Source organism: Amblyraja radiata, chromosome 24 (assembly GCF_010909765.2).
Source record: "Amblyraja radiata isolate CabotCenter1 chromosome 24, sAmbRad1.1.pri, whole genome shotgun sequence".
Taxonomy (NCBI): domain Eukaryota; kingdom Metazoa; phylum Chordata; class Chondrichthyes; order Rajiformes; family Rajidae; genus Amblyraja; species Amblyraja radiata.
The window spans coordinates 32,417,127-32,440,989 of record NC_045979.1 but is presented as its reverse complement, the minus strand read 5'-3'; the positions used below and the strand labels follow the sequence as shown (position 1 = coordinate 32,440,989).

Genomic DNA, 23,863 nt, shown 5'->3' with positions numbered 1-23,863 from the left:
AGACCCTTCACTAGACTATGAAGCCTGACCCGAAACATCACCTAGTCTGATGAGTGGTCTCGACCTGAAACGTCACCTATCTTTTTCTAGCTGACTCGCTGAGTTACTCCAGCATTTTGTGTCTATTTTCGGTGTAAACTAGCATCTGCAAATTCTTCCCACACAAGCAACTGCAGATGCTGGTTTACAAAAAAAAAAGATACAGAGTGCTGGAGTAACCCAGCAGGTGGGAAGCATTTCTGGAGAACAGGGAATAGGTGACGTTTCAGGACGTTTCAAGTCGTGATCCTTCTTCAGTCTGAGGAAGGGTCCAGACCCGAAACATTGCCTATATCCATGTTCTTCAGAGATGCTACCTGACCCGCTGAGCTCCTCCAGCACTTGGTGTCCTTTTTAAAAGAAATACATGAGCACTTGTTTTGTTACTTCAGTTTGTACACAATGATTTTCTTTCCCCCCCAAATTAATATTTAGTGTAGAATTCATTTAAACACCCAATGTCTAACCTTTCCATTAGTCGGGGAATAGATTATGACAGAACAACAGACTAGAGAATGTTTAAGAAGGAACTGCAGATGCTGGAAAATCGAAGGTAGACAAAAATGCTGGAGAAACTCAGCGGGTGAGGCAGCATCTATGGAGCGAAGGAATAGTCGACGTTTCGGGTCGAAAATTTCAGAAGGGTCTCGACCCGAAACGTTGCCTATTCCTTCGCTCCATAGATGCTGCCTCACCCGCTGAGTTTCTCCAGCATTTTTGTCTACCAACAGACTGGAGGATATCTTTTCAGACATTCAGATCATAAATATCTGAACATATATTTACCAGAGCACTCCTAAGATCTGCGCTCATTTCTTACCTTGGCAGATTAGTCGATGGGAAAATGAGGCGGAGTTTATTGTGAAGCTCGTAAAATTCTTCAAAGGATCTCAGTATGAATGAAGTGTCGTGTGCACCATCTCGCTCCACTTTCACAACGTAAGCCTTTAGAGAAAAAACATAGAAACAGAGTCTGAAGAAGGGTCTCGACCCAAAATGTCACCTATTCCTTCGCCCTTTGGTGGGCGGCGCGACCGACGTCACGGCGGCTTCTGCAGTCAGTCTGTCTTTTTTTTGTCCTGTTGAGGGTATAGTTAGTGGTGGGCTTTTAAATGTGTATGTGTGGTGGGTGGGGGGAAACTTTTAAATCTCTTCCCTGCACGGGGACCCGACCTTTTCCCTGTCGGGTCTCCGTTGCCGTTGGGGCCCAGCACCGTGGAGCGGCCTCCAACCGGAACGACCTGGGGGCTCAGGTCACCGAGCCTGCGGAGCTGCGGGCCTACCATCGTGGAGCTGGCCGGCTTCGGAGCGTGGAGAGTTCGGAGCGTGGAGAGCTGCGGTGGCGCGCGGCTGCGACCCGACTCCGGTGGATGGTGACACCGGGAGCTCGCGGGTCCCCGGTGGGAGACCGCTTTGCGGGGCACCGGCAACGGCGACTTCTCCCGCCCGAATTGCAGGGTTGAGAGTGACTTGGAGCGGGGCCTTACATCGCCCGGCGCGGCTTTAAATGGCCGCAGACTTTCTAGCGCCCGCCGGGGGCTTTGACTTTGACATCGGGAGAAGAATGGAGAGCAGGGGAGAGACAAGACTTTGCCTTCCATCACAGTGAGGTGGAGGTTCACTGTGATGGATGTTTGTGTGGATTGTGTTGGTGTGTGTCTTGGTTCTTTTCTTGTATGACTGCAGAAACCAAATTTCGTTTGAACCTCATGTGAGGTTCAAATGACAAATAAATGGTAAATGGTAAAATGGTCCATAGATGCTGCCTCACCCGCTGAGTTTCTCCAGTATTTTTATCTACCTTAGAAACATAGAAAATAGGTGCAATAGCACGCCATTTGGCCCTTCGAGTCAGTCACGGGAGAAAGTACCTCAGGACCTCAGGTTAAATTAGCAGTCAAAATTAATCTAGTAGGCGGCAGTTTGACCCCTTCATTATATTTGTAGTTGAGAACAGTTTTGAAAATTGAAAGGATGAGTTTCACAATTCAAAGCCAATTCTGTGCATGTGGGTATAAATAAACGAGTGTATCATGGCTGATCATCTAAAATCAGTACCACATTCCTGCTTTTTCCCTATATCCCTTGATTCCGTTAGCACCAAGAGCTAAAGGGCCTGTCCCGGCATCATATCAGTATCGCCAAAAGATTTTGAACATTTCAAAATCCAGCGGCGACAACAAAAATGTTGCGACACGTCATCATGGCGTGTCACGCCTCAAATTTTTCGGTGTCCTGATACGTCAGTCAATGATGTCGACAGTCGCCGAAAAAATTGCCAAGTGGGACAGACCCTTAAATCTAACTCTCTTTTGAAAACATCCAGTGAATTGGCCTCCACTACCTTCTGTGGCTGAGAATTCAAGAGATCACTAGCACCATAAAATTGAAGTATTTTCACTGATAGACTTTATAGATACAGCGTGGGAACAGGCCCTTCGGCCCACCGGGTCCGCGCCGACCAGCGATCACCCCGTACACTAGCACCGTCCTACAAACACTAGGGACAATTTACAGAAGCCAATCAGCCTACAAACCTGCATGTCTTTGGAGTGTGGGAGGAAACCGGAGCACCCGGAGAAAACCCACGCGGTCACGGGGAGAATGGACAAACTTCGCACAGACAGCGCCCGTAGTCAGGATCAAACCCGGGTCTTCGGCGCGGTGAGGCAGCAACTCTACCCTAGTTTGCCCCCTCGTTTTCTTTTAAACTTATACCCCTGGCATAAGAGTAACATTTTAAGTGGCTCCCTGAGGTGGTTGAGGCTGAGGCTGATTAACCATTGTAAGACTAAGGTTTTGAAGTATATGGAATTACATAGCCAAGATCAAATATCGGAAGGCACTCAAGGGGCTAAATGATCTATACCAATCACCTCAGGCTAAATTAGCAGTCAAGATTAATCTGGTAGGCAGTAGTTTGGCTCCCTGAGGTTAATGCTCATTGAATTTGTAGCTGAGAACAGTTTAAAAATTAAAAGGATGAGATCCACAATTCAAAGCCAATCCTGTGGTTGTCGGTATGAATAAACGAGTGTATCGAATCATGCAACACGGCAACAGGCCCTTCGGCCCAATTCATCCATGTTGACCATCTCAGCTAGTCCCATTTTCCTGCATTTGCCCCATATCCCTCTAAACCAAGGCTTCACCACCTGGGGGTAAATTTCGCCTACTCAGGGGGGCAAATTTGTTGATTCTAGATTTGTACATCTTTTTTCTCATTGACTGACTGTGTTTGGTTCTGGTATCTGTTCATCATTACTTGTTCATAAATAAGTGAAATAACATTATTATGTGGTGTTAAAGTTGCCAGGGGTAAACGGGACGAAAAAGGTTGGAAACCCCTGCTCTAAATCTTTCCTAACCGTGTAACTGTCCAAATGAAGTTGTTTAAATGCTGTTATACCACCTTCCTCAAACTACCTCCTCTGGCACCTCGTTCCTTTCACCCACCACCATCTCTGTGAAAAAGGTTGCCTCTCTGGTTCCTATTTAATCTTTCCCCTCTCACCTTAAAGCCATGTCCTCTGGTTCTGGCTTCCCCCACTGCATACAAGAGTGTGGGTTTAAGAGAACTCACGTGGGTACGTTTAACCCCTAACGGGTGTGTGACGGGGAGTTATGGGGAGAAAGCAGGAGAATGGGGTTGAGAGGGAAAGATAGATCAGCCATGATTGAATGGCGGAATAGACGTGATGGGCCGAATGGCCTAACTCTGCTCCTATAACTTACGGACTGGGAAATTCACTTACATATCCTTTCGTGGGGTTAAATATCTTTTGATGTTGACACACGAACACCTCCTTGATTTTGCCGTCTGTCTTCACGGTGAAGGTTTTGGGAGCGTAGGAGAGGGTCGGGTGGTCGTCAGTCCCTGCGAACTTCATCTGAGCCAGGTTGTGCAGGAAGAAGTTGAGCTTGGTTGCCACACTGCCCAGACTCGACTCAATTAGCCTGAAGGTTGGGCAGAACGCAATGATATAGTCACAACACGACAACAGGCCAATTGGTATGTGCACTATTTATGTTTCACAAAGACTTCCCCGACTGCACCTTTACCTATAACCCAACCAGCATTGTTTTTAAGAAGGAACTGCAGATGCTGGAAAATCGAAGGTACACAAAAATGCTGGAGAAACTCAGCGGGTGCAGCAGCATCTATGGAGCGAAGGAAATAGGCAACGTTTCGGGCCGAAACCCTTCCGGGTTTCGGCCCGAAACGTTGCCTATTTCCTTCAGGGTTTCGGCCCCAAACGTTGCCTATTTCCTTCGCTCCATAGATGCTGCTGCACCCGCTGAGTTTCTCCAGCATTTTTGTGTACCCAGCATTGTTTTTAACTACCTGGTCCTTTATTCATCTAGTTTAGTTTAGTTTAGTTTAGAGATACAGTGTGGAAATAGGCCCTTCGGCCCACCGAGTCCGCGCCGACCAGCGATCACCCACCCGTTCGTAAACCTGTTCCTTCTCTCCAGAGACGCTGCCTGACCCGCTGAGTTACTCCAGCATTTTGTGTCTACCGTCAGTGTAAACCAGCATCTGCACTTCCTTCCAACACAATGTCAGGGTGATATATGGGTTACTTCTCAAATGCAATAAATGGAAGTCTTGCTGGCGGCCAACAAATGAGAACCAGAATTTATTTTAACTTGTGGAGTTTTAGCCCAGGAATCTCACCGTGTGAAGTAGGTAGTGGCATCAGCTTCAGACTCCTGCGGGCGTAGAGTATCATAGACATATTTCAGGTCCTGGATATCGGACAACTCCGGAATTCCAGAGGAAAGCATCTGCGAGGAGGGAAGAAAGGTCCAGCTATCACCACATTTTGTGATTTAATCAAAAATCAATATTATCTTGCATAATGAGCCCAGGGCGGCACAGCGGAGCTGCGGTAGAGTTGCTGCCTTAAGGGTCTGTCCCACTTAGGCTATTTTTAGGCGACTGTCATAGTCGTAGCAGGTTGCCGAAAAACCGGTGACTGGACCCCCCCCCCCCCACGACATAAAATTTGAAATAGAATCATTACTTTAACAACAAAAATATACCAAAGTCAGCACCGGCGACAACCTACGTTAACCCGGCGACAACTACGACAGCGCCTACGTCAGGAGAAGTCAAGTTACGCTCATTGGCGTCAAATAATGTTTCAACATGTTGAAAATCCAGCGGCGACCAGAAAGACGCTACGACTCTTTGGGCGACTGAGGAGACGACTAGCGCCCATACAGGCGACACCCCGGCGACTAAGTACAATACTTAGTCGCCTAAGTGGGACAGGACCTTTAAAGTGCTTGCAGCGCTGAAGACCCGGGTTCGATCCCCACTATGTTTGTGCGTTCTCTCCGTGACCTGCGTTGGGTTTTCTCCGAGATCTTCGGTTTCCTCCCGCACTCCAAAGATGTGCAGGTTTGTAGGTTAATTGTCTTGGTATAAAAATGTAAGATCGTCCCCAGTGTATGTGGGATAGTGTTAGTGTGCGGGGGATCGCTGGTCGGTGCGGACTCGGTGGACCTTGTTTCCGCGCTGTATCTCTAAACTAAGCGCATCTCGCTGTTCGTACCAGTCCCAGGAGGTTGAGGAACAGGTCGGTGTGCTTGCGGATGAGGTTGTACGCCTGGCAGCAAAGGTCGACAAAGTCATGGAACCGGCTGGAAGGCTTGTCGCCACCGTTAATGACGTAGGCCATGTCCGACGTGAAGACAAAAGGAGCTCTGTCTCTGTGGAATTAGAAGACAAGCGTGTTATAAGAACCAGTATTGTACTTGGTGCCGTGGTGGCGTAGCGGTAGAGTTGCTGCCTTACAGCGCCAGGGACCCACGTTGACCCCGACTGTACGCAGTTTGTTCGTTTTCCCTGTGACCACGTGGGTTCTCTCCAGGTGCACTGGTTTCCTTCCACCCTCCAGGTTTGTAGGTTAATTGGCTTCGTTAAAATTGTAAATTGTCCCTCGTGTGTAGGATAGTGCTTGTGTACGGGGTGCATCCCTAACGTTTGTAAGTTATAGGAGCAGAATTCAGCCATTCGGCCCATCAAATCTACTCCGCCTTTCCCTTTTACGCCATTTTCTCCTGCTTCTCCCCGTAACCCCTGACATCCTTACTAATCAAAAATCTATCAATCTCCACCGTAAAAATATCCATTGATGACCTCCGCAGCACTATATGGCAATTAATTCCATAGATTCACCGCCCTCTGACTAATTCCTTCTCCTCTCTGTTCTATAGATACGTCCTTTTATTCTGAGACTGTGCCCACTGGTCCCAGACCCTCCCATTAGTGGAAACATTCTCTCCACGTCCACTCTATCCAGGCCTTTCACTATTCCAGTCTAAAGTAAACTCTAAAGAATTTATTTTTCAGCATTTACACATTTATTAATGTATTGAAAAATGGATTAGGGAAAAAAATGCATCAGGAAACGCACACCTCTAGATTCAGGGACAGTTTCTTCCCAGCTGTTATCAGGCAACTGAACCATCCTAGCAACAACTAATGAGCGGTCCTGAACTACCATCTACCTCATTGGTGACCCTTGGACTATCTTTGATCGGACTTTACTGGCTTGTCCTTGCACCAAGCGTTATTCCCTCATCATGTATCTATCTATACACTGTAAATGGCTCAATTGTAATCATGTATTGTCTTTCCACTGACTGGTTAGCACGCAACAAAAGCCTTTCACTGTACCTTGTGACAATAAACTAAACTAGACAAAATATGGACATAAAATGCTGGAGTAACTCAGCGGGACAGGCAGCATCTCTGGATACAAGGAATGGATGACGTTTCGGGTCGAAACCCTTCCACAGCCCGAAACGTCAGCCATTCCTTCTCTCCGGAGATACTGCCTGTCCCGCTGAGTTACTCCAGCATTTTGTGTCTATCTTCAGTTTAAACTAGCATCTGCAGTTCCTTCCTACATAGAGAAGATATGGAGTAGCCATCAGCCGCAGATGGGATCATTGCTGAAAGACAATGATCTGCTCACCTCTTGAAGTTGCCCAGCATCTGAGCGTGGCCAAGAAATTTGCCGAAATCAATGTGGAACATGTGGCCGCTGGTCTTCAGCATAATATTGTCATTATGTCGGTCACATATACCCAGCACATACGTGGCCACACAGCAACCTGCACAGGAGTAGATGAAATTCTCCACAGCCTGGTGGGAAAAGAAATCAGAAAGCAAAAGTCAGTGTGGTCCTGTCTGAGGTGCCAAAGAAAACCTCCTCAGGCTTAACTTGACCAGAATGATGCTACGAGGAGAGGTTGGACATACTTGCATTGTTCTTCCTGTAATGTCAGAGGTTGTGATGACACCTGATAGAAGTATATAAAATTCGGAGAGAAACATAGAATATAGGTGCCGGAGTAGGCCATTCGGCCCTTCGAGCCTGCACTGCCATTCAATATGATCATGGTTGATCATCCAAAAATCAGTACCCCGTTCCCAATTTTCCCCACATCCCTTGATTCCGTTTGCCCTAAGACCTCTATCTAACTCCCTCTTGAAAACATCCTGTGAATTGGCCTCCACTGCTTTCTGTGGCAGAGAATTCCATAGATTCAACAACTCTCTGGGTGAAAACGTTTTTCCTCATCTCAGTCCTAAATGGCCTACCCCTTATTCTTAAACTGTGACCCCTGGTTCTGGTCTCCCCCAACATCGAGAACACTTTTCCTGCATCTAGCCTGTCCAATCTATTAAGAATTTTATGTTTCTATGAGATCCCTTCTCATCCTTCTAAATTCCAGTGAATCCAAGCCCAGTCGACCCGTTCTTTCATCATATGTCAGTCCCGCCATCCAGGGAATTAACTTGGTGAACCTACGCTGCACTCCCTCAATAGCAAGAGAGGTAGAGATAGAGTCGACAGTCAGCATCTTGGGACAGTTTCTTGCCGGCTGTTATCAGGCAACTGAACCATCCTACCGACAACTAGAGAACGGGCCTGAACTACTATCTACCTCATTGGAGACACTCGGACTATCTTTGATTTGCCTTTACCTTGCACTAAACGTTATTCATGCTATTCCCTTCATCATGTATCTGTATATTGTGGATGGCTCAATTGTAATCATGTATTGTCTTCCTGCAGACTGGAAAGCACGCAGCAGAGGCATTTCACTGTACCTCGGTACACGAGACAATAAACTGAACTCGAATGGAAAAATCAAATACCAAAAGACATAGGTTTAAGAGAGGGGCAAAGTTCAAAGGTGATGTATGGTATAAGTTCTTTGTAGGAGCCATTTATGTTTAGGCTAGCTACTATAGACAATAGACAATAGGTGCAGGAGTAGGCCATTCGGCCCTTTGAGCCGGAGTAGGAGTAGGCCATTCGGCCCTACTGTTGGCATATTATATTATTATGTCTGGATATATCTTGCAGTATTATTTTGGCCGCTTGGGACAGTCATTAGAGCCAGGGTGGTATATATATATATATATATATGAGCATAAGAGTCAAGAAGCGACAGACACAGAGAGGGAGAGCATACAGTTTTCACCAGACCAGACCTGGAACAGCACAGCCAGCTACAGCTTGCATGCAGTAGAAGGAAAACCTGGTCTGTTCATCACTTTGTTTATACAACTACTTCAATAACCAATGGATATTACGACTGGAAGATCCGTTCTAATTGGTCTGTGTAAGGTCACTCCTACTTACCTGTGTAGTAATGGCAACAGAAAAGAGGACTCTGGAAAAGTCGGAAATATGCCATGACATTCTGCTTTTAACCAGAGGGTGGCGAGTGTCTGGAATGCTGGGGGGGGGGGGGGCAAATAAGATGGTAGCAATGACAGGAATTTTGGAAAGGCACACGGATATGCAGGGAAGAGAGAGAGAGATATGGATTATGTGCAGGTAGACAAGAGTTGGCCTTGGCATCATGCCTGGCACAGATATTGTGGGTCGAAGGGCCTGTTCTTGTGCTGTACTGTTCTATGTTCTATAATCTCCAATATCTTCTCCTTGCAACTTTGGAGATGTGACATACATTGAGGGTCTGATATTTGTACTTAGAGATGACAAGTTTGTGCTGATGAGTAGAAATCTAACACCATCTCCAACTAACTTTTAATTGTAGCATCCAGCTATCCAAATTCATGCTTCTCCGCGGACTGTCACCTTGTCATGGTGGAGAAGCTTGTGTGGACCTGAGATCCTGAGAGCGATGCCGTCTGGAGCTGTGCTCCTGGTAGGGTCACCCATGGCGATAAGGTAGAGGGGGAGGTCTCTGACAAAGAGCAATCCAACCAAGACCTCAACGGTGGAACAGGCGGAGGACGATGGCTGACCTTAGTGGAGCGTCACAACGGCTGGGAAGGCGGATGAAGGTTGCAGCAGAAAAGGGTCTCCAGTCGTCTTGGACTCCATGCCACTGGATCCTGGTCCAGATTTGTCAAGGGCCGTGGGGTGGCTGTCTGTGTACCAGTCTCCCCACGTTAAACAAAGTCACGCACAGGCGTCCCCCATATAGGGAATAGCACCCTGGAGACACCCATGGTCAGTCACGACCGAAGGGGGCCTAAGAAGAAGAATATTTCATGTAGCCAGCACACTGAGGGCAGTGCGGGGAAGATGATAGTGTTGCACTGTTTGTCAGTTAGACAGTATATATAATTTAAGTGCCACATCTATCTAGATGTGGGATTTGCACAGAACCATCATGTGAAAATCAAATGGAAGGGACGGGCAAGACCAAAACATAGCAAGAGAAACTGACACCTCCTCATAAGTTCACAAGGCCATTCGGCCCATCAAGTCTACTCCACCATTCGGATTGTCCTTGCTTTCTCCCTCCTTCCCCTCCCCCTTCGCAGCTCTCCCACAAGCCTAGTCTCCGCCTCTTCCTTTCTTTTACCCGACCCGTCCGACATCAGTCTGAAGGAGGGTCTCGACCCAAAATGTCACCTATTCCTTCTCTCCGTAGATGCTGCCTCACCCGCTGAGTTTCTCCATCAAATGTGTCTACATTCAATCATGGCTGATCTATATCAGCCCCATTCTCCCGCCTTCTCCCCGTAACCCCTGAAAGGTTCTGTTCACCTTTTCATACTCTTCTTCGTTTGGGTTGTGTTTCTGAAACCACTCTGCCAGCGGGTGGTCCTTGAAAGATCCCGTCACCCCGTGCTCCACCTGGATCTTCCGCAAGGTCTCAGCGTGTGGTATCAACTCCACCATCCCTGAGAAACACAAACAATCGCAACTAAGCAGGCGTGGAACAACGTGTGCGGCAGGTCAGGGTTACTGCCACGATTAACTGATGAATTTGGGATCTTGCATCATTTTCCTGGATTGTTTCACACTTGCCTTTTATGTTGTTACTTGTGGGCGGAGCACCACAGCAAATTCCTTGTATGTGAATACTAGGCCAATAAACTTTCTTACTTATTTACTTTTAGGTGGACGATGTCAAATTTGGCTTCATTGATACTGAGGAACTCGGAACCACTGAAGCGCATGGGCATTTACCACATTTAATGGGTCCGAAGAAAGATCTCGAACCGAAACGTCACCCATTCCTTCCCTCCAGAGATGCTGCCTGACCCGCTAAGATACACCAGCATGTTCAAGAAGGAACTGCAGATGCTGGAAAATCAAAGGTAGACAAAAATGCTGGAGAAACTCAGCGGGTGCGGCAGCATCTATGGAGCGAAGGAAATAGGCAACGTTTCGGCCCGAAACCCTTCTCCAGACCAGCATTTTGTGTCTACCTTCGGTGTAAACCAGCATCTGCAGTTCCTTCCTATTCATTTAATTCCTGCATTGCTTTAATTATCTGATTTTAGCAGGAAGCCAACTGGGAAAGGCCAATTAAAAGAATAAAAATATTCATTTTAACAGTGTCCTTCAGAAGACGACGTTTGAATTGGAATAGAATACTTCTCAATTACAATTACTGCTCTAATGCAGAAATGGTGACAATGGTGACATTTGTATACACGTTTCCCAAAACAGTATGGCATTAATAACCAGATAATCAATGTTTTTTAATCTATAGTGGTGGCCCCATAGCAGAAGGGTCCACGTCACGGGGCTGGAAACTGGAAGTATCCCGAGCGACACGTGACGGCTCCCACCGATTGTCGCCGGAAGCTTGCGTCCTTGTCAGGACGGGCGATGACAGCAAGGTCAACATTTGTAACAAGATGGACACGAAAAAGAAACATAGACATAGAAAATAGGTGCAGGAGTAGGCCATTCGGCCCATCGAGCCTGCACCGCCATTCAATATGATCATGGCTGATCATCCAACTCAGTATCCTGTACCTGCCTTCTCTCCATACCCCCTGATCCCTTTAGCCACAAGGGCCACATCTAACTCCCTCTTAAATATAGCCAATGAACTGGCCTCAACTACCTTCTGTGGCAGAGAATTCCACAGATTCACCACTCTCTGTGTGAAATTCTTTTTTCTCACCTCGGTCCTAAAAGATTTCCCCATTATCCTTAAACTGTGACCCGTTGTTCTGGACTTCCCCAACATCAGGAAAAATCTTCCTGCAACTAGCCTGTCCAACCCTTAAAGAATTTTGTAAGTTTCTATAAGATCTCCCCTCAATCTTCTAAATTCTAGCGAAGATCTATTGTGGTTGAGCATAACTATAGGCCAGGAATTTAATTTTTTTTAAACGCTGTAATGATTTGGTGCTGAGGTGGGATGGTGCAATGTGCTTCAAGGGCCTTCGTTGATACCGAAGAGTTACCGAGGAGGAATTTGAGATTTACCTCGTCCCCATCCTGTCGACGTGCACTTGAAGAAGATCATGCGCATGTCCAAGCCTTCCTGAATCCAGATCTTGTTCATGATGTGGATCATCTGAAGTGTCAACATGTCCTGGCGCAAGTCATCACCGATCTGGGCAAGAATCATACACAATGAACGGTTAAAAGCGAGAGAGAGACACAAAATGCTGGAGTAACCGGGGAGACACGGTGACACAGCGCGAGAGTCGCCGCCTCACGGCACCAGAGACCCGGGTTTGATCCCGACTACGGGTGCCATCTGAACGGAGTTTGTACGTTCTCCCTGTGACCGCGTGGGTAATCGCCAGGTGCTCCTGTTTCCTCCCACGCTTCAAAGACGTGCGTACAGGTTTGCAGGTTTATCGGCTTCGGTAAAGATCGCAAAATGTCCCCAGTGTGCTAGTGTGCGGGGATCGCAGGTCGGGGCGGACCCGACGGGCCAAAGGGCCTGTTTCCGTGCAGCAGCTCAAAACTAAACTAAACTCTGTGTCAGGCAGCTTCCCTGGAGATTAGCAATTGTGACGTCTGCGGTCGTGACCTTTCTTCAGATTGACAGACAGGGGAGGGAGACTAGAGTTATGAAAAGGTGCAGAACTAATCAGAAGTTAAATGTCTTTGACTTTCTCAATTTTCTCTTCTTTCCCCAAAGGCAGTGATTCTGGATGATGTACACATGAGAGAAGGCGAGCCTCCGCTACATTCACTGCATCCGAGTGTTGATTGCAAGTCATAGTGACAGAGTGAGGCCCAAGGCAAATTGGACAAAACAGCACCTCATATTTCGCTTGGGCAGCTTTCAACCCAGCTGTATGAATATTGATTTTCTAATTTGAAGTAACTCCTGCTTTCCTTTGTCTCCTTTGTCCCCCTCTCTCCCCTCCCCCCTTTCCCCCCCCCAACCCCCCCACCCCACCCCCAGACATCCTACTAGTCCGCATCCCTGTATCGTTGTCGTTAGCACATCAACCCCAGCCAACAATGGACCATAGTGGACTCCATCCTCCCTGAGGTCATCTGTTGCCAGCCCTGTTTTGTTCTGGCCTTCTTTATCATTCAGTCTGACAAAGGGTTCTTTTCGCCAGAGATGCTGCCTGACCCGCTGAGTTACTCCAGCATTTCGTGTCTATCTTCAGTATAAACCAGGGTATAAATCCTTCTTTTTATTCATCAGTCTGAAGAAGGGTTTCGGCCCGAAACGTCGCCTATTTCCTTCGCTCCATAGATGCTGCTGCACCCGCTGAGTTTCCCCAGCAATTTTGTGTACCTTCTATAAATCCTTCTTACCTACATTCCTTCCTACACGCCAAATTAACCCATTTTCCAAGTCCAAACCCAAGTCTGAAGAAGGGTTTCAGCCCGAAACGTTGCCTATTTCCTTCGCTCCATAGATACTGCTGCGCCCGCTGAGTTTCTCCAGCACTTTTGTCTACCCCATTTTGTTTCCCGTTCCATCTCCAATAGGCAAGGCATGTGATTTTTCCTCTTTTCGTTTGTGTTGCTCCAAGCACTGTGCTCATTTAAACGTCTGGAGGGAAGAAGCGTTTCCAGATCTTTCTATGGCCGTCAGCGTAATCTGAGCCGACTGGCTTTACAACTCATCCTTTCACTTTTCTCCACTCTAGTCAAGCCTGGCAAATCTCCACATGAGGAGGAATCACGAGCCCAACTTACACAGTACCATTCCACACCGAGTACTTTGTTCAAAGTCAATCAGTACCTATGAACTTGGGGCGGCACGGTGGCGCAGCGGTAGAGTTACTGCCTTACAGTGCTTACAGCACCAGCGACCTGGTTCAATCCCAACTACGGGTGCTGTCTGTACGGAGTTTGCACGCTCTCCCCGTGGCTGCCTGGTCTTTGGTTTCCTCCTACACTACAAAGACATACAGGTTTGTAGGTTAATTGGCTTGGCATAAATGTAAATTGTCCTTTGTGTGTAGGGTAATGTTAATGTGCGGGGGATCGCTGGTGGGAGCAGATTTGGTGGGCCGAAGGGCCTGTTTCCGCGCTGAATCTCTAAACTAATCTAAACTCAATCAGTGCCTTTGCAAGAAATGTACTCTTTGGCCACGTCCCAAGTAACTTGGCACAGATGCTGCGTTTCAATGAGTCCCAAAATAGATAAACGTACCTTAAAAATGACATTAAGGTTATCCCCCAAAGGGTCTACATTGATGAAAGCAATCTTCAGAGGCACAGCATTGGAATTGAAGAACGAACAAGCCTGCAGATACAAAAATAATAACTATTTGTTATATGGTTCATTAGCAGCACGGTGGCGCTGAGGTAGAGGTACTGCCTTACAGCGTAAGGTTCGATCCTGACTACGGGTGCTGCCTGTACGGAGTTTGTACGTTCTCCCCGTGACCTGCGTGGGCTTTCTCCGGTTTCCTCCCACGCTCCAAAGACGTACAGGTTGGTAACATTGTAAATTATCCTTAGTGTGTGTAGAAGAGTGTTAATACGCAGGGATCACTGGTCGCCGCGGACTCGGTGGGCCGAAGGGCCTGTATCTCTAAACTAACCCAAAACATCTGTATATAACTGGCTGATGTTGGGTTACAGCAGATAAAATAAGCTGCAATTATTCTCAGCATCCTGGATGTCGAGTTGCAAAAGTTGGACAAAGTTCAAACTGGACAGAGTGTACTCAGACTGAAGAATGGTTCCAAAACTGAAACGTCACCGATCCAAGTCTTCCAAAGATGCTGCCCGTTGTTTTACTGAGTTACTCAGAAGCGAGAGGAGCAGAATTAGGCCATTCGACCCATCTAGTCCACTGCGCCATTCAATCATGGCCGGTCTATCTCTCCTTCTTAACCCCATCATCACTGACACCCATACTAATCAAGAATCTATCTATCTCTGCCATAAAATTATCCATCGAGTTGGCCTCCACAGCCTTCTGTGGTAAAAATTCCACGGATTCACCACCCTCTGACTAAACAAATTTCTCCTCATCTCCTTCCAAAAGGAACGTCCTTTAATTCTGAGGCTGTGCCCTCTGGTCCTGGACTCTCCCACTAGTGGAAACATCCTCTCCACGTCCACACTATCCAGGCCTTTCACTATTCGGTAGCTTGATCTATTATTGGATCATTGTATTCGGGCATGACAGAGAAGTCCTTGACACAGAATTGTTGCATGTATGCTTCATGCTTGGAATGGATGCGGAGATAATGTTTGGACATTCTCTTCCAAAGGGGATGGGGAGATAAAGTGGAGGGGAGGAGACAGAGATGACCGTGATAAGTCAGGGTGGCGTGTCCTATTCAAATTAACGAAAAAATGAATTGGAAGCCAAGGGAACAGTTCTAAGGAAAACAAAAATAAGCACAAGAAAGAAACGACCTTATAGAGCTTAAATAAGTTTATATATTTTTTTTAAAACACCTACCTTTAGATTTACTCCTTTGGCTACGAGACTGGGGTTGAGAGGCAATCGACAGTGATTCTGAAAGCTGAAGAATTGTTGCACTACATCCATGTTTTCACGTAGAACAGTCTGCAACAGAGTTAAAAGGATCAATGAATTGCATTCAGAATCAGTGTTTATTAAGTCTTAGGCAGCGCACGATACTGTGTTGCATATCTTTCATTTTTTTGTCCAATATCTCATTACATCACCTTCAATATCTCTCGTTTCCCTTTCTCCTGACTCTCCAGTCTGAAGAAGGGTCCCGACCCGAAACGTCACCTATTCTTTTTCTCCAGAGTTGCCGTCTTACCCGTTAGATGTAACTCCAGCTTTTGGTGTCTATCTTGGTTCTTGGTTTCCTGGTCCTCCAAAAATATTCCAAATGGAATTTGAACTGGAGGGGGTTGACTTAAGCAATACAGGGTTCTTGGGGAAAAAAGAGCTAACTTAAATTTAGTTCCGTCTTGATGGTAACTATGGTAGGGTGAAGACTATTCCATGCTTTAATTGTGCAGGGGGGGGGGGGGGGGGAGAATGAATTGCTGTACACATCTGTCTTGGTAGCTGATATCTTAAATTGGATTGAATGCCCTCGTCTGCTCCTAATAGGTTTGGGTTGGATGTAGGTTTGGTCATCTATGTCGAGCTGACCATTTAACATTTTAACATTTATCATTTGGTTTAAACCAGCATCTGCAGTTCCTTCCTGCACGCAATACTTAATACTGTTCACAAGTCACTCACTGGGAGCAACCTGCCCCTGTGTTTGACCGAGTCAATGGGTAAACATTCAAGCTTTCCCAAAAAGATGGGCAACTACAAACAAGACCAGGAGCAAGCAAGCAAGACGAGGAAAGCCGAGCAAAGTGGGAATGCCTCAAAGGATGTATCTTTAGAATGTTGATGAGGAGCGAGTGCAGCGTAGGTTGACCAGGTTAATTCCTGGGATGGCGGGACTGTCATATGATGAAAGAATGGAGCGACTGGGCTTGTATTCACTGGAATTTAGAAGGATGAGAGGATATCTTATAGAAACATATAAGATTATTAAGGGATTGGACAGGCTAGATGCAGGAAAAGTGTTCTCGATGTTGGGGGAGACCAGAACCAGGGGTCACAGTTTAAGAATAAGGGGTAGGCCATTTAGGACTGAGATGAGGAAAAACGTTTTCACCCAGAGAGTTGTTGAATCTATGGAATTCTCTGCCACAGAAAGCAGTGGAGGCCAATTCACAGGATGTTTTCAAGAGGGAGTTAGATAGAGGTCTTAGGGCAAACGGAATCAAGGGATATGAGGAAAATTGGGAACGGGGTACTGATTTTTGGATGATCAACCATGATCATATTGAATGGTAGTGCAGGCTCGAAGGGCCGAATGGCCTACTCCGGCACCTATTTTCTATGTTTCTCTCCAAATTTTATATACTTCTATCAGGTGTCATCACAACCTCTGACATTACAGGAAGAACAATGCAAGTATGTCCAACCTCTCCTCGTAGCTAACACCCTGTACTCCAAGCATCATTCTGGTCAAGTTAAGCCTGAGGAGGTTTTCTTTGGCACCTCAGACAGGACCACACTGACTTTTGCTTTCTGATTTATTTTCCCACCAGGCTGTGGAGAATTTCATCTACTCCTGTGCAGGTTGCTGTGTGGCCACCTATGTGCTGGGTATATGTAGGTTGACCAGGTTAATTCCTAGGATGGCGGGACTGTCATATGATGAAAGAATGGAGCGACTGGGCTTGTATTCACTGGAATTTAGAAGGATGAGAGGGCATCTTATAGAAACATACAAAATTATAAAGGGATTGGACACGCTAGATGCAGGAAACATGTTCCTGGTTTTGGGGTTGTCCAGAGCCAGAGGCCACTGTTTAAGAATAAGGGGGAGGCCATTTAGAACTCAGATTAGGAACAACTTTTTCCACCCAGAGAGTTGGGAATTCTCTGCCTCAGAAGGCATTGGAGGCCGATTCACTGGATGCATTCAAACGAGTTAGATAGAGCTCTTAAGGCGAGCGGAATCAAGGGGCATGGGGAGAAGGCAGGAACGGGGTACTGATTGTGGATGATCAGCGATGATCACATCGAATGGCAGTGCTGGCTCGAATGGCCTACTCCTGCACCTATTGTCAATGTATCTATGAATGTCTTTAACCAGAGGGTGGCAAATCTGTGGAATTCAATGTCAAAGGGTTGTGGAGGCCAAGAAATTGGGTGTTTTTAAAGCGGTTTTTGATTAGGATGAGGCAAGGCAAGGCAACTTTATTTATATAGCACATTTCATACACGAGGCAGACTCAAAGTGCTTCACATAAAAACATGTCATACAATAAAATGAAATGAGCGTCAAAGGTTAAGGGCAGAGGCTGATGTATGTGAAGCGTTGGATCAGATTTGACCTGTGTAGCATCATACCAGCAGAAGAACTGGAAGAGCTGTTGTGACCCAGATTAAGCTGGCAGATGAAGGCAACTGAAGGCAACATTGACCCTTTGTGTGCTGACCTGGCGAGCGGACTGGGCGGTGTCTCGGACCTTCTGCGCTATTTTGGTGAGGAGCTGAACTAATTTTGTCTGCTTGTCAAACTCCTCCCGCATGCCCTTCCCCACACAGCACAGCAAGGCCCCGAGCAGGTGCTGGTATCGGGCACTGAAGTGAGAGTCGTTTAACGCGTTCTTCAGCAACCTGGCAAGGAAGAAGAAAAAAAATAATCACAAACAGCAGAGCACAATTAAAATGAGAAAAACAAGGTCGCAATGAATCACAATCACAATAATACTTTATTGGCCAAGTATGTTTTGCAACACACGAGGAATTTGATTTGCCGTACAGTCATACCAATAAAAAGCAACACGACACACAGAATACATTTTAACACAAACATCCACCACAGTGACTCCTCCACATTCCTCACTGTGATGGACGGCGGAAAGAAAAGTTCAATCTCTTCCCTTAGCTCTCGAGGACCTCGAGCCCTCCGTTGACGGGACGATCTTGACTCCCGTAGTGGCGGCGTTTCCTAAAAGAGATTGTCGGTTGACAAAAATGCTGGAGAAACTCAGCGGGTGCAGCAGCATCTATGGAGCAAAAGAAATAGGCAACGTTTCGGGACCTATTTCCTTCGCTCCATAGATGCTGCTGCACCCGCTGAGTTTCTCCAGCATTTTGGTCTACCTTCGATTTTCCAGCATCTGCAGTTCCTTCTTAAACATCTGATTGTTGGTTGCCCTATTCATTTGCAGTCTAGTGCGCATCATTTCAGTATTTGTTATGCTATTACCGATGTCGTTAAGGTTGTGAGCGGCAACATGCCGCAGCGATAGAGTTGCTGCCTTACAGCGTCAGAGTCCAGGGTTCGATCCTGACTACGGGGTGCTGTCTGTACGGGGTTTGTACGTTCTCCCTGTGACCACATGGGTTTTCTCCAGGTGCTCTGATTTCCTCCCACACTCCAAAGACATACAGGTCTAAGTTAATTGGCTTGTGTAAATCGCCCCTAGTGTGTAGGATAGAGCTGGTATACGCGGTGAGCACTGGTCAGCGGGGACTCGGTGGGCCAACGAGTGTGTTTCCACGCTGTAGAAAATAGGTGCAGGAGGAGGCCATTCGGCCCTTCGAGCCATTCATTGTGATCATGGCTGATCGTCCCCTATCAATAACCCGTGCCTGCCTTCTCCCCATATCCCTTGACTCCACTAGCCCCTAAAGTTCTAACTCTCTCTTAAATCCATCCAGTGACTTGGCCTCCACTGCCCTCTGTGGCAGGGAATTCCACAAATTCCATAACTCTCTGGGTGAAAATTTTTTTTTTCTCACCTCAGTCTTAAATGACCTCCCCTTTATTCTAAGACTGTGGCCCCTGGTTCTGGACTCGCCCAACATTGGGAACATTTTTCCTGCATCTAGCTTGTCCAGTCCTTTTGTAATTTTATACGTTTCTATAAGAACCCCCTCATCCTTCTAAACTCCAGTGAATACAAGCTGTCTCTCTCAAGTCTAAAAAGTAAAGATTGATAAGGTCGACTTGGAATAGATATTTCCATTTGAAGACAAGGCCAGTTTGACTTTACAACTGAAGTGTGTTGCCGTGGGACTTTGTCGTCCCCGACAACAATCCTTGGACTGGCAATCATTTGGAACACTTGGACTCCACACCAAAGCGAGTCTCAAGAAGGGCTCCGACCCAAAACATCCCCCCTTTTCCTTTTCTCCAGAGATGCTGCCAGACCCGCTGAGATACTCCAGCATTTTGTGTCTATCTTCGGTGTAAACCAGCATCTGCAGTTCCTTCCTCCACACGATGACTTTGTTTATTCTGTGGGTGGATTCACAGTGATATCGCCAGAGGCAATCAGGGGCAGGGTGGAATTGTCTGCCAGTCCATTTAATACATCAGCTCCAAGGGCTGGGATTCTTAGTCATGTTTCTGTTAGCAAAAGCCAGCTTTTCTAGGGAGGAGACAGATGCAGGACATTGATGACTGTATCAAAGCTGCTTCCCGCTCTTATAGGCAATAGATAAAAGGTGCAGGAGTCGGCCATTCGGCCCTTTGAGCCAGCACCGCCATTCAATGTGATCATGGCTGATCATCCACAATCAGTACCCCGTTCCTGCCTTCTCCCCATATCCCCTTGACTCCGTATGTAGAATTTAACATTTTTATCATCTCTAATGCCAACTTTACCTGGTCTATGATTCCCTTCTCTATCTCATATCAGTAAGTGAAATTAAATGATTCATTTTATCCAGAGGTACAGTGGTGCAGCGATAATGTTGCTGCCTCACAGTGCCAGAGACCCAGGCTTGATCCTGACTACGGCCGCTGTCTGTATGGAGTTTGCACGTTTTCCCTGTGGCCGCGTGGGTTTTCTCCGGGCGCTCCAGTTTTGTTCCACGTTCCAAAGACGTGAAGGTTTGTAGGTTAATCGGCTTCTGTAAATTGTCCCCAGTGTGTAGGATGCAAAAGTGGGAGAATAGCGAACTAGTGTACGTGTTAGACCAAGCGCAGGCTTAGCGATCGCTTCGCCCAACACCTCCGCACAGTTCGCATTAACTAACCTAATCTCCCAGTGGCTCAGCACTTCAACTCCCCCTCACATTCTGAATCCGACCTTTCTGTCCTGGGCCTCCTCCATGGCCAGAGTGAGTCCCACCGCAAATTGGAGGAGGAGCACCTCATATTTTGCTTGGGTAGTTTACACCCCAACCTTGACCTCCAATTTCAGGTAGTCCTTGCTTTCTCCCTCCTTCTCCTTCCCAGCTCTCCCACAATCTCCGCATCTTCCTTTCTTCTTCCCCCCCCCCCCCCCCCTCACATCAGTCTGAAGATGGGTCTCGACCTGAAACGTCACCTATTCCTTCGCTCCATAGATGCTGCCTCACCCGCTGAGTTTCTCCAGCATTTTTTGTCTACTTTCCATTTTTCCAGCATCTGCAGTTTCTTCTTAAACAACTAGTGTACGGTTGATCGTTGGTCGGCACGGACTCGGTGGGCCGAAGGGCCTGTTTCCACATTGTATCTCCAAAACCAGAACAAGATTACCTGAAACTTTAACCTCAGTTATCCCTCCATAGTCACCATCTGACTTGCTGAGTCTTGTCAAGACATTTGATAAAATACCAGCTTTTGCAATAGTTTGGCTTCAAAAACGATTTGTGTGAGTGATTATGTCTTGGGGTTATATAGGAGCCAGGATGCGATGAGAAATCTCTCGTCAACTTTGAAAGACTGCCGTGGACATTTTCACACACGTCCATGATGGCAGATGGGGTGTCAGTTTAAAATTTCATGAGATACTACTGCATGATGGCAAGAATAAAATGGTTCTTGTGGAAACTTGGTAAACACCATTTATACCTGAAGTCCCTTATCATTAAAGTCAACATGCAGGAGGAAAAATATCAAACAGCACCTTTTAGTTTAGAGATACAGCACAGATACACTATCACAGATACACTTCGCACACTAACACTATCCTACACCCTCAGGACAATTAACAATTTTACCAAAGCCAATTGACCTACAAACCTGTACGTCTTTGGAGTGCGGAACTATTTTCCACTGTAATTTGTGCAAGCTCAGACAGGAAGGTTGCATTGAAAATAGCCCGAGCTGATTACATTCTGGAACACCAGCAAAACCGGTTAAACCATTCTTCTTAAACGTCTATTAAAAATCGATAAAAACGTTTCATTCTTTTAGTTTTGAGATACAGCGTGGAAACAGGCCCTTCAGCCCACCGAGTCCGCACCGACCCCCGCACATGAACACTATCCTACACATACTGGCGGCAAAACACACTTATACCAAGTATACAAACCCAAGCCAATGAACCTACAAACCTGCGCGTCTTTGGAGTGTGGGGCGGTCACGGGTAGAGTTGCTGCCTTACAGCGAATGCAGTGCCGGAGACCCGGGTTCGATCCCAACTATGGGTGCTGTCTGTACAGAGTTTGACCCATGTGGGTTTGAATGGCAGTGATGGCTCGAAGGGTCGAATGGCCTACTCCTGCACCTATTGATAGTGTTAAGTGAGTGCAGGGGGATCAATGGTCGGCACGGACTCGGTGGGCTGATGGGCCAGTTTCTGTGGTGTATCTCTTTAAAAAAACCCTGAAAAATCTGTGGTGGTGGGAAAGGAATCACACACAAAATCCTTGGGAGCACCTAACGCGGCCTGGATGTGGTCTTGATGCTGCCAATTCATTACTCAGATATCCAGCCGGCTCTCAAGATTCCCAACCATTTCGGGAATTTATGAGGTACTACCAGTTTGGCAAAGCACTGGCCCACCGCTGACCGGCAACGTCGGCCATTGGCAGCTGGGGCACAGATGTTGGTTAAAGCAGAATGGATGGAAATGAGAAGTTCAGTCTGAGAGAGAGTTCTGATCAAAATCAATGTACCACGGAAACAAGTCCTGCAACTCAACCCATCCATACCGATCAGATTCCATCTACCCTGGCCCCATTTACCCCCATTTCAATCATACCCCTCGAAATCTTGCCTATCTATGTACCTGTCCAAATGTCACTTGTATGTGGCAGGACCTGTCTCAATCTCTTCCTCTACCATAGACACACCGTCATTTGTTTAGAGTTTAGAAAGATACAGCGTGGAAACAAGGTATCGCTAAAGTCTCAGTCCTGTCGCAACCAAACTGCAAGGCGGTAGAGCTACTGCCTTACAGCGCCAGAGATCCGGGTTCGATCCTGACTACCGGTGCTTGCCTGCACAGAGTTTGTACGCTCTCTCCGTGACCTGCATGCGTTTTCTCCGAGATAGACAATAGGTGCAGGAGTAGGCCATTTGGCCCTTCGAGCCAGCACTGCCATTCAATGGGATCATGGCTGATCATCCCCAATCAGTACCCCGTTCCTGCCTTCTCCCCATATCGCCTGACTCCGCTATTTTTAAGAGCCCTATCTAGCTCTCTCTTGAAAGCATCCAGAGAACCTGCCTCCACCGCCCTCTGAGGCAGAGAATTCCACAGACTCGCCACTCTCTGCGAGAAAAGTGTTTCCTCGTCTTCATTCTAAATGGCTTACTCCTTATTCTTAAACTGTGGCCCCTGGTTGTGGAATCCTCCCACACTCCAAAGACGGACAGGTTTGTTGGTTAATTGGCTTGGTATAAATGTAATTCGCCCCTAGTGTGTGCAGGATGGTGTTGATGTGCGGGGGATCGCTGGTCGGCGTGGAATCGGTGGGCCGAAGGGCCTGTTTCCGCGCTGTACCTCTAAACGAAACTAAAGGTAGACACAAAATGCTGGAGTAACTCAGCGGGTCAGGCAGCATCTCTGGAGAGAAGGAATGGGTGACGTTTCGGGTCGAAACGTCACCCGAAACGTCACCCATTCCTTCTCTACAGAGATGCTGCCTGTCCCGCTGAGTTACTCCAGCATTTTGTGTCTACCTTTGATTTAAACCAGCATCTGTAGTTCTTGCCTAAACTAAAAAGTAGATGTCTCTGCGCTTGTATCAACTCCGATCAAAATGCTGCGGCTTGCATGAGACATTCAACTTACGCACCAGTAGAGGCAATGAGCGATCTTCACGTCACAGATGGCTCTCCGCAGCAGGAATCGCACCAGGTGGCTGTCCAGGTAACACTCAAACTTCAGGGCCTATAGGATACAAAAGCACAGACCTCAGAACCTCTTCAGAAGGACTTGTTCGGTGCCTGCATTACAATCATGGCCTGGAGATCATAGAAACATAGAAAATAGGTGCAGGTGCACACTGTGTTTTTGATTTTCTGTTTTTGGATTGAATTCTGTTTTTAATTTGTGTCTCTGTGATGTTATTATTACTTGTTATATTCCGATTATATGTTATTCCGATTACTATGTAAGGTGTCCTTGAGATGTCTGAAAGGCGCCCATTAAATAAAATTTATTATTATTATTATTATTCGGCCCTTCGAGCCAGCACCGCCATTCATTGTGATCATGGCTGATCATGTCCCCTATCAATAACCCGTGCCTGCCTTCTCCCCGTATCTCTATCTTTGGTTCAAACCAGCATCTGCAGTTCCTTCCTTCCGGGAGCTGAATATCCCGCGGTCTAGGCATAAGCTTAGGGTCGACCGTGCCTTTGCGGTTGCAGCTCCTAGACTGTGGAACAGCTGCATCCCCCTTCCCATCAG

At 46.9% G+C, this 23,863-nt stretch overlaps 1 protein-coding gene across 1 annotated transcript in view; it reads right to left on the bottom strand.

Annotated features, from left to right (window-relative positions):
* pik3c2b (phosphatidylinositol-4-phosphate 3-kinase catalytic subunit type 2 beta) overlaps positions 1–23,863 on the bottom strand; it is a 133,567-nt gene that overhangs the window by 19,469 nt on the left and 90,235 nt on the right. Inside the window, exons 18-28 of the mRNA XM_033042853.1 lie at positions 23,248–23,342; positions 17,721–17,901; positions 15,190–15,297; positions 13,924–14,016; positions 11,775–11,904; positions 10,092–10,228; positions 7,029–7,198; positions 5,601–5,757; positions 4,718–4,827; positions 3,795–3,996; positions 860–984 (exon numbers count right to left, since the gene is read on the bottom strand). Of these exons, the coding sequence (XP_032898744.1) occupies positions 860–984; positions 3,795–3,996; positions 4,718–4,827; positions 5,601–5,757; positions 7,029–7,198; positions 10,092–10,228; positions 11,775–11,904; positions 13,924–14,016; positions 15,190–15,297; positions 17,721–17,901; positions 23,248–23,342 (1,508 nt within the window). The remainder of the gene's footprint in view (positions 1–859; positions 985–3,794; positions 3,997–4,717; positions 4,828–5,600; positions 5,758–7,028; positions 7,199–10,091; positions 10,229–11,774; positions 11,905–13,923; positions 14,017–15,189; positions 15,298–17,720; positions 17,902–23,247; positions 23,343–23,863) is intronic.